Below are 11329 nucleotides of genomic sequence, written 5' to 3' on the forward strand. Positions count from 1 at the left end.
CAGCCTCCTCCTCCACCTTCCACACCGCTCGTGTCTCCGGGTTTTATTTTTTGTTGTTGCTGTTTTCTTTTTTTTTCTTTAAAAACCACGCTGGAAAGGACGGTTGCCCGGGTGCTGTGAGAGCGGAGAGCAGGGGGACCGCAGGGCAAGGCGTTCGACGCCCCGGGCAGGTCGCTCGGTACTCGGGGAGGCGGCTCCCGTATCCCGGACGGCGTCTTCTGTGCCCCGAACGGCGGTTCCAGCACCGCGGACAGCGGCTGCAGCACCGCGGACAGCGGCTCCAGCACGGCGGACAGCGCACGCCGCCAACATGGCTCCGATCGCGGCCAGCCGCCAGCAGTTCGGTAAGCGCGTCCCAGCCCCAACTCCCCGAGCGCGGGGCTGGGGGTTTCTCCCCTCCCCAGGAGAAGCGCACGCAGGCAGCCTCTGCTGAGCCACCCAGTGCCTCCCAGCACGCAGCTTGTTGGGAGGAACCCGATTTCCCCCAGTTCTCTTTGATCTCAGAAGTTGTGTGAATCTGCTCTTTTTCACTTCTCTGTCTTCCTTCCTCCCTACTTGTTCCCCCTGGTAAAGCACCAGGATAGATGAAGAGGTTTGTGTAAGTGCGTTTTCAGATGAGAGAGGTTTGGGGTTGTTTTCTCTGTCTTTGTTAAAGTAGCGTGGCTTCAGAGTTAAATGATGTAAATGCATCCTATGCCACAGAGAAAATATTTGTTCAAGCCATTCTCTGAATATCTGTCATTCCTTTTTTCTTGTTGTAGAGAAAGACTTGTCAACAGTTAGTTAAAGTGAAAGGTAGTCTTGTAAAGGACCTTGCTAGGAAGATGAAAATACAGGATCCCAGTGTTTTAACTAAACAGCTGCGTCTTGATCAATCTGTGTTCACTGAGAATAGCAATGACAACAATGAACTTTTCTGTTGTGTCATTTCTAAGCACTGAATGCAGGGAGATTAACTGTGATAGCAGAAGTTTCAGAAATATATGTGCACTTGTAAAATAGATACATAAATAGTTTCACTCAGAAAAGCAGTAAGTAGAAATGTTTCTGTACTCTGCTTTGCAAATATTGACTCTAGTCCAGATCATATTTGCTTTAGCAGTGGTTTAATTCATGGATTATTCCATTGACTTAAGTGAAGTGACTCCAGATTTATATCATGTAACTGAAATAATGACTTCTCCCAGAATCAATAGGTGATGTTTCCTATTAATACACTGCCTTGAATGTTAACCAATGGTTTTACATTAAGACTACAGCAAGAAATTCAGGTTGCAACATAATTAGCCATAAATATAAAATCGTTTTTGTTACCATTTCATCTTCTTTGCTGCCCCACCCACTTGATGTTTCTAACCACACTTGTGACATCATACTTATCTAATTACTTATTTAAGAAAGATAATTAATATTTTAAACACCACATTGATTCTACCACTGCTTTCAGTAGTTATAGAATTAAAATATAGCATAATATCCGTTACTATAAACTCTGTAATCTCATGAAAAAGTTTTGTAAATGAGCAAATAATTCTTAAAAGCTATTAAAGTATTCTGATTAGTTTTCAATTACTTCTTGCTTTCTACCTTTATACCATGTACATTTAAATTTCTGCAGCCCAGGGAATTCTTGAAACTCAGAGCCACTTGCTAAACTTACTTAGAAAAAATACTTTTTGATTATGTATAAAATTTTCAGTCATTAAGTTCTTACAATTAAGTATGTAGACTGATACAGCTTGTAGGCAAAGGGAAAGTGATGTGAATATTGTCAGAAGAAATCAATAGCCAGGCCCAATCCTTTCTGTGCTGGAACATTATGTCCTACTTTGCTCTGATAGTAATGTGGATTTTTTTGAATCATCCCACTAAAAATCAAAGGTATAGTGGCAGCACATCTATCTGCCCAGCTTTTATCTGGATGAAGCTGATTTAGTGATACATAGAGGGGGATAGTTTTGTTTTTCTCATCTAGAACCATCTGTTAATCATTTGCAAGAGAACCAGAACTGTTACACAATTGCCTTTATGCATAAACAATGTCATTCCATTAATATTCTACTGGTCTACAACTGTTGCAGGGAATAAAGATTAAGCTCTGATTGTTACATTGTGGGAGGTTTAAACTCACTTAGTAATGTTACTTATGGGCAAAATTGGATTTCCAATTAGTTGTGCTCATTTGCCCCTTCGATGAATGCTTTGAAGGGCTAATGATACTCTATATGTAACTAATGTATCCACTTGACTGTTGAGGTTGTAACACTTACTCAGTTTTCTCTTTATTCAGTTTAAGTATAAGATTCATATTAACGTAGCAGAGAATTATGTTTTAATGTTTTTCTTGTATACTCCTAAAAAGTAGTGACCCTTCTTGTAAACTCCCGGTAACTTTGATTCATAGTGTCTTAAATGCAAAGCTTAATCGTTATCAATGATACACTTAATCGTTTTTTCAGCTTTGGAATCACATGTGACTGCCCAGTGTCACATCCATCTGGAAAAGACACTTGGTATATAATTATTCTAAATTTTCTTGATAGACTTCCTCCTGCAAAGTATTGAAAATCCCATTGAAACTGTTGAGTGTTATAACTTCCCATTAAACTCAGTTCTTTCAAGAGATACCTCTCAATTATGGGATGAGACCATTAAAAAAAAGAGTTAATTGAGTGTACAAAGTATTCTAGGAAACAGTGTGAAAAGCAGAAGATGTATCTATAAGTAATGCATATTTCAGAATCTGTTTTATCTAACCAACAAAAACTCAAAGCTGAAACCTTCTGAGAGCCGGTATTACTCCCAGACATATAAACTCAGGCACTACACACAGAGGGATGAGATAGCTGAGCAATTACTAATGGTTATTACTATTAGGATGGGAATAGTATTTTCCTCCCAAATACTCTGTGTATGGAAAAATACTAACATAAAAAGCGTGCCTTAGTAAGGGACTACACATTCATGCCTGCAGGTGGCGAGCAATATGTACAATGCAAAGCACTTTCAAGTCTGTCGATCCTGCTGCTATTGCCATCTTGTAGCAGTTTGGTTTGCTAAATTATTACTTTATTAAATACCACACAGAATCCAAGGCTTTGCTGCTTATGTGCTTGTTGCTATTTATTTGATTTTCAGATGAAATTCCTACAGTGGTTGGGATCTTTAGTGCGTTTGGCCTTGTCTTCTCTGTCTCCCTTTTTGCTTGGATCTGCTGTCAACGTAAATCTTCCAAATCCAATAAGACCCCTCCATATAAGTTTGTCCATGTTCTAAAGGGGGTTGATATTTACCCTGAGAATCTCAACAGTAAGAAGAAGTTTGGAGCAGATGACAAAAGTGAAGCAAAGAACAAATCTGCGATGCCAAAGAATTCTCTCCATCTTGACCTGGAGAAGAGAGATCTAAATGGCAACTTCCCCAAAACAAACCTTAAAATGCAGAGCTCTCCAGAACTTGCAAATTTGTCTCCTAAGCACTTTGCAGAAAGGAAGAAAGATTCAGTATCCCCTGATAGTTTAAAATCCATCACTTCCCTCTCATCTGAAGACAAACAAGACAAGCTAGGAACTCTCTTTTTCTCCTTAGAGTACAACTTTGAGAAAAAGGCATTTGTAGTGAACATCAAAGAAGCACGTGGGCTGCCAGCAATGGATGAACAGTCAATGACATCTGATCCCTACATCAAAATGACAATCTTGCCTGAGAAAAAGCACAAGGTGAAAACCAGAGTGCTGAGAAAAACCTTAGATCCAGCTTTCGATGAGACCTTCACTTTTTATGGGATCCCCTATAGCCAAATTCAAGACTTAACACTTCACTTTATGATCTTGAGCTTTGACAGGTTTTCCAGAGATGATGTCATTGGAGAAGTCCTCATTCCCCTCGCAGGAATTGAATTGTCAGAAGGAAGGCTGCTGATGGACAGAGAGATCATCAAAAGAAATGTTAGGGTAACATATTTTTTATTTAAACTTTAGAAGTGTTTTGACAGTGTTAGCTATGATTCTTGTGTAATGCTGCTAGCATTTTGGAAAGAAAAGGTAACAAGCTCATCATGCAAGTCATTGAGATGCTTTCATAATGGCAGTATGAGGAAGCAATTACACAAATGTAATAAAAGAACATTACAATGATCATGTTGCAAGAAATTGCTAATGTCCTAAACTCTACTTGCTTATTCAGGGGGTTCAGCAGGTTTGAGTGAACCCATTTACACTATGTCAAGAGGCCTCAATCCACATTAATTTGCTTTAACAGGAAAGAATACAAAGTTTTATATATTATTTCCCTTCTCCTCCCTTCCTTTTTCTGTTTGAAATAGTTCTTTCTTAAAGCTTATTGAAGTCAAGGTAAATCTTTCACTTCAACTACATGAATTTTATAGCAGATTCCTAAAGAATGCAGGTAGTCTTTATTTAAGAAATTGTAACCTGTTGGAGACCATATTATTGATGCAGTTGTATGTTCTTGCATTTCAGTGCTGTTAGTACCTTGTCTCTCAAGAATTGTGACATAACCTACAGGTCTACTAAGGATAGTAAGGCATGAGGGAGAAGCCAAAATATTACTGAAGTCAATAGCAAAACATACTGACTTCACTGGGCCAGAAATGTTTCATATAATTTTGTCTCATTTCAGAATGTAAAGATCATTTACAACTGTCACAGCTGAGCCACAGAAATGCACGTGCATCACACACACACGTCTCAATCTCTACTAAGGAAGTGGAATGTGTATTGACTTTCAATTTGATTGTTTTCAAAGAGAAAGCATGCTGCCAAATCAAATAAATGTCTACCAGACAACATACCTATAACTAATACTGTTATTTTGCAATTCTATCACTATATTACAACTATAACTATGTCACTGACATTTTGTTGATAACTTATTGGGTTTTCTGGTATATAAGGTATTATTTTTGCTTGTTTCCTTTGACTTTCTCCTTTCTGTGAAATAAACTACTCCTGCAACTTCAAATCTAATAATCGTAGAGAAAGTCTTTGATCTCATGTTTATTTCATGTATATTATACTGCTTTAGAAAGTGTCAGGGATGAGATTTCACTAACTGTATGAATCCTTCCTGTTTAAAAGCATTTTACTGAAGATTTTTTTTATTTGCTTTTATTCTTTTTTTTCAATATATCTTTTAAAAATTTTGTTTTACTTAAGATCTTTTTCATTTACTGTTTATTTTTTTTCAGGATGTAGGATTTAATTTCTAATTTCTGAAGTTAATGATGTCATGTCAACCTATATTTTCACCTACTTATTATTTATTTTTATCCAGTCTCATATCCAACTGCAAGAAGAGTTATATAAGTACAGTAGAGGAAAATGGTATTTGCTATGTAAAGCAGCATAGCTCCATAAGTTATATCCTTTTACATCATTTCAGAACATACAGTTATGTGACAGTTCGTAAATCTTCTTAATTCTGTTTTAAAGCTTGGTCAATATAATTGCTTATAAACAGTCATTTCTTTTTTTCTTTCATTTCCTCAGAAATCATCTGGGCGTGGAGAATTACTGATCTCTCTCTGTTATCAGTCCACAACAAACACGCTCACTGTGGTTGTTTTAAAAGCCAGGCATCTACCTAAATCTGATGTGTCGGGATTATCAGGTAATGGTTTTATTAATGAATATGCTCTAAGAATAGAGAGCAAACAGACAGAAGACTGCTGAAATGTGGCATTTCAAAGACTAAAAATAACCCATAAATGCAGAAATAGTGTCTCTACTATTTGCAGCCTATTTATTTTATTCATAACTAGGTCAATGCTTTATTTTCCAGGGTATGTATCTTACAAATTTGTTCTTCAATCACATGTTAAAACCCTATGACATCTGTTAGCAGTGGAAATCAATGAGTTTTGTGATTGTCTTGAACAGAACCCATCTGCCATAAGTATAGGATGTTGTTTGCAGGTACTAAAATCTTTTATTTATGACAAAAAATCAGTTTATTTATAGAAGATCAGTATTGAGTGAGATCATTGTATGGTTTATTTCGGCTTAGCATCAAGAAAAGCAATGTTACATCTGTGCTGAATTTGGCCCCCTGATCACTCACATTTATTTGGCAAGGTGAAAAAGTGAACTATGCCACTGCTGGAAGCAGGTTGTAACATAACATCCATGCTTTACCATGAGCTGTATTTGGGGTCCAGTAAGATGGAGACGTTTTTGCACTCCCTTCTCCTGGTCTTGTGCTATTTTGTATTCACTGGAACCTCCTTTGAAGCCAATACTAGAATTGCACTTAGATGCACAATAATGCTAGATAACATAATAACAGAATAAAATTTAATATACAATATACAAAGGATAAGACAATCACACAAAAAGAACAGTACACAACAAAGGACTATACAAACAGTAGCATATCTGCTGTTGATTTTGTATAGGACTGATATGCTTTCATTTCACAGGATTTTTCTGAAAGGAGCAGAAAAGGAAGTAGTTTTGGGAACCACTGAATCATAATGACTGAAGGCAATAACACAGTGTTTCTATTTCTTGTACCAAGAAATATTGTAAATTACCTATAAAGTTAACCCATCCTGGATCCAACAAGTTATAGATAACTTCCATTTGCATGGTGAAGTGCCATTAAAATCCTTCTGTTCTCAATTTTATTCACATATCATAAGGAGAAAGGATATAAATGGAGCCCAACAGTTTACTCCACTGTAAGAGAGCATATGTACTTTTAACAACCAACCCCAAAGTCACAGCACATAGTGGAGGTTTCATGAAGACAGCATGATAACAAGCTGATCTCAACAGACCAAGTCTGGTTGAGGTTTACCCAGAGGGGAAAATAACCGGAAAACAAAAGCTCCTCCTAGTCTCAGCAGCAACCTGGACCCTATGGCACATCCAAACTACACATTTGTTTACTGTACTTCTTATGAATAAAGCTATAAATTGGTTTCTCTTTCTGCTTTCCTCAATACAACCTTGGCAACTATAGTAGGAATATAATATTTCTAAGAGATACAGGCAACCATGCTACACCTGGACATCTAGTTCATTTAGACAGTCCTTCAATATTTGCTGTTCATCAGCAAGGCCAGGTTTAACATATATTTGGGTGTCAGTAGCATACTGCACTCACAACAGTCTTTATTTCCTCTGTGACTTTGCCCTCGGCCCAACATAAATCTTGGACAAGGAGGAGGGTGAAATGGTGTTTCTATGGAGTAAGCTAAACGATTGTGTAACTCAGTCTCCTTAGGAAGATAGGAACTTTTTACTCAGAAACTGTTCCATTCCCACAACCTCCTTGGTTTCCTTGATCACTGGTGTTGAGGTCTCCTAACAGATCTAATAAAATCAAGAGGAACATTCCAGCCTTATCTAGTAGCTGGCCAGTGGTAATAGTCAGAAAATGTCCTTTAAACAGAAATGAACAACAGTATGAATCAACTGATAGATATTGATTTTTATATTTTTAATGCTTGTGTGGCATATATTCATTCCAAAGCCAATCAACATTTCGATTATATTAAACACTGTTTTTAAAATATTTATTAAGTGGATAGAGTATGAAAGTGAAGATGTATTCTATAATACCTTACTCCTGTTAAACTATTGTCAGTTCAAGGAAACAAAAGCCTTTTCATCATCCAACAATTTCTGTCTGATAACTTTGTCATAGCATTTCTAAATACAGTCCAATTTTAATTTTACTTTTTAAAAAAAAATATTCAACTATTCTTGATCTTTATTAGCTTAATATTTTCATAGACCATCTTGTTTGTCTGGGTTCAGTAGAAAGGATTTTGTACTGCAACTTTGCACCATAAGAATTTGGAAACAGGCCCACATTTGCACTGAAATAAATGCCAAGGTACTTGAAAGGGATGATTTTTAAAGTGTTCTCTACTATTCCTCTGAAGGAACAAATCTAGCCATTGTTGAAGACAATAGCAAGGGAATCTTGAACAGTTGAATAATTATGAGAAATGCAAACACACAAAGTTGGTTGACAGCTGAAAATACAGATATTTTCCCTTCCCTTCTTTAATAGTAGTATAGGACAGACATAAAGTCAAGTGCATATTCTAATAACAAACGTACATTTACAATTAAAGTTTACTGTTAAATCTGTTCAATAAAAATTAATGGGAGCAATTTAATCAAGCTAATTGACTTTGGTAGAACCACTACAGAAATCCACCCATTCTTCCAGCACGAGCTTATTCTCTTTTTTTCTGAGGCTTTTCTTTGAATGAGTCTTATTAACACTAACAATTATCCCCTACTGGTAGAACATGTGAAAAGCAGATTTCTGTTACACATGAATGTGTAATGATACATATTTGTCAGAGTCCATTAGGATTTTGTGTACTTTCAGACCACCTTTGCTTGTAGTAGAGATGTTACTAAGGTTAATGCACTACAGGGCAGGATTTATCTCATGAAGGAGACACCTGTATTTGATCAGATTTGAACACGCCCTAAACTTCACTATCTTGATTACATCTTTGTTGACAATAAAGGGAGCCTAAAGAGACTAATTCAGGTGTAAACACAAAAAATTGGATGAGATTAATCACCTTCAGTAACTTGAAATATCTCCTCATTGTGGGTTAGTTATGTTGGTAAGTTATGAAATTTACCATTAATTAGATCAAGGAATTTCTAAACAACACTGTTTAACAGTTGATCTGTGCTCTTTCTTTTCATTGCAGATCCTTATGTCAAAGTAAACCTGTACCATGCTAAGAAGAGAATTTCTAAAAAGAAAACCCATGTGAAGAAATGCACCCCCAATGCAGTGTTCAATGAATTGTTTGTCTTTGACATTCCTTGTGAGGGCCTTGATGATATCAGCATTGAATTTTTGGTTTTAGATTCAGACAGGGGGTCAAGGAATGAGGTCATTGGCCGTTTAACCTTGGGATCTTCAGCAGAAGGAACAGGTGGAGAGCACTGGAAAGAAATCTGTGAATATCCTAGGAGACAAATTGCCAAATGGCATATGTTGTGTGATGGTTAGCAGCTTAGAGAGGGGTTGGAACTTGAAAACTATATATATTTCCATAGGCAAGGAGCAATTTTCTTTCTTTTCTATAGGCTTGTAACTATAACACTTTTTTTTGGGGGGGGTGGGGGAATAAAAACTGGATTGAATTATCAGAATAGAAGGTAACCAAATTTTCACAGTAAATAAAGGAATGTCTATTTCATTAGACTTTAACGTAATTGGATCAGATTCGTATTCTTCTAGAGTTTAAGAAGCCTGAAACTTCTGAAGCACTATAAACTTCAATCAGAACAGACTATGGCTTATGAAAAAGTCACTGTAAACCTTACTAGTACTGTTAAACAGAAGAAGATAACCTCATTAAAATATAGCGCTAGATCTAAAAAAAACACCTGTGGCTTATTGGGGGAAGGGGCTGAGCCTTTAAAAGCCATGGGGAATGAGCGTGAGTAGGAAGGGAAATCCTTCTGCCCCTCCATCAAAAACCTTCTTTTATGAAAATTCAATCATTACTTGTAAGTTTTGGTTACTTATACTTTGATCATCCCAAAGACTGAAGAGAATTTCAGCAATTTGCTTTACATATCACATCAAATGCAACTAGTTGTTTTATGTGTGGACATACTGTATAATTATTTACACTTGGATTTTTTAATATGTATATATATAATTTGTTTCTTTACTGTGATTGAAATAGATACATTCTACAAATTGTTGAGCAAGTTAACATACATTGTTTTGTTAAAAGGGCTCCTTTACGGGTGATTGCACATGTTACAGTATAGCTAGAATTTGGGATTGGATATGATTTGCATTTTTTTTCGTCTAGCAAGAATTACACTTTAAGAATTTCAAGCTGTGGGAAAGCATTTCTATTGAGATGAGGTAACACACAGGACATTACAGTCAATGATCTTTCACAGGTTATATTTTAAACCATTCAGTAATACTTAAAGAAAAGTTGTTTCTTCTTTTGTTTCAGTAAAGAACAAACAAAATAACGAGACAGAGAACAAAACCTTATTCTGCTGTTTAACTTCCTGAACTGTGAGTAATGTTGTTACAGTCAAGAAAACTACTCCCAACATAAAAAGTTTAATGCATTTTTAAACTTTTGAAGGATAGGAAACTCACATTGTAATTTATACAATATTATGTTAGACAAACTACTTGAAAAGTGCATTTCACCTAGATTATATGCATTAATGTGCATTACTGATTCTACTGAAAATTCGTGGTGGTAAGGGAAAATAACATCCTGATTTCTTGTTAGTGTGATGTATGTATGTTTAAACTTAAACTATGCCAGGCTGGGGGATTATCAAGTGTAACACAAACAAGTACACAAATAAAGCATTTAGACCTGTGAAATTTACTCTTGGTCACACCAGATAGGCTGTCAGAAGTATAGCACAACTATAAGCAGGTTATTTCCTAAAGTTTGTACAATGATTTCTGATACAGAATTGTTTGCAAATATTACTCTTACATAATTTTCAATTACTATATGTATAAAGAAGAATATAATGTTGTTAGTTGTTGACATAAGAAGGATTTAAAAAGTGGAAAATCATTTTCAGTATTTTTGCATACGTCGTTTTGTCACGTGTAATCCCACTGAAGTGAACGAGACTATTTGGGAATTAAGTTATTGCTCAAAGCAAGTAGAGATAACGGAATAGGCATGCCAGGTAAAAAAATACATGTTGGATGTCAAATTACTTTCATTAAACAACAGATCAGGTCTTATTCAAAACTGTTGGGGATTTGTTGTCGACTTTACCTGTTCTCATATGGCCAAATTATGTTTGCAGTAAAGGACACTGAAATATGATATATGCAAGTAGACAAATAGTACTGGAAGAATTCTATTAAGGCTCTTCCAGGTTTTGTGTCGGTATTTTCTCCAGTTTTTGAGAATGTGTTTGATATAACTGTGTTTATAAAGTTCTGTAAAAATGCATTTTCAAAATAACATAAATGTGCTTTTTATGATAACGCTCAATGTAAAAAAATATGTATTGTGTGTATAAAGGAGAGGAATCTTTTTGCTTATTCCTTCAGAAAGCTGATTAACTGCTTAAGGGCTAGAGTTTGCCAGCCACATTCAAGCAGAGCTAATCCAAAGCCACCAAGTCAAAGAAAAGATGCCCACAGGCACCAGCGTGGTTTGAAGTGCAATCACAGAGCAAACCTCTTCTTATGACTCAACCCAGCAATACCAATTGGATCATGAATAAGGGGATATACTGTTTGATCCAATGGAGGCTGGGAGAGTTTAAGTCATTACTGCACAATCAGAGTTGTTACAATTTCTGGTAAGGAA

The 11329-nt window shown here is 36.1% G+C and overlaps 1 protein-coding gene across 1 annotated transcript; it reads left to right on the plus strand.

The window, feature by feature from the left end:
• The first annotated feature begins 310 nt into the window (after positions 1–310).
• On the plus strand, positions 311–9015 carry SYT4 (synaptotagmin 4). Its single transcript, XM_068423757.1, has 4 exons — positions 311–344; positions 3139–3953; positions 5511–5631; positions 8708–9015. The coding sequence occupies exons 1-4, from the start codon at positions 311–313 to the stop codon at positions 9013–9015; spliced, it is 1278 nt and encodes a 425-aa protein (XP_068279858.1).
• The last annotated feature ends 2314 nt before the right edge of the window (positions 9016–11329 follow it).

Source organism: Nyctibius grandis, chromosome Z (genome assembly GCF_013368605.1).
Source record: "Nyctibius grandis isolate bNycGra1 chromosome Z, bNycGra1.pri, whole genome shotgun sequence".
NCBI lineage: Eukaryota > Metazoa > Chordata > Aves > Nyctibiiformes > Nyctibiidae > Nyctibius > Nyctibius grandis.

Excerpts from the sequence above, each read along its gene's own strand:
- SYT4 (XM_068423757.1), top strand. The coding sequence starts at position 311 with ATGGCTCCGATCGCGGCCAGCCGCCAGCAGTTCG. Across the intron at positions 3,954-5,510 it reads TCATCAAAAGAAATGTTAGG|AAATCATCTGGGCGTGGAGA; the intron begins GTAACATATTTT and ends TCATTTCCTCAG. Across the intron at positions 5,632-8,707 it reads TGATGTGTCGGGATTATCAG|ATCCTTATGTCAAAGTAAAC; the intron begins GTAATGGTTTTA and ends TTTTCATTGCAG.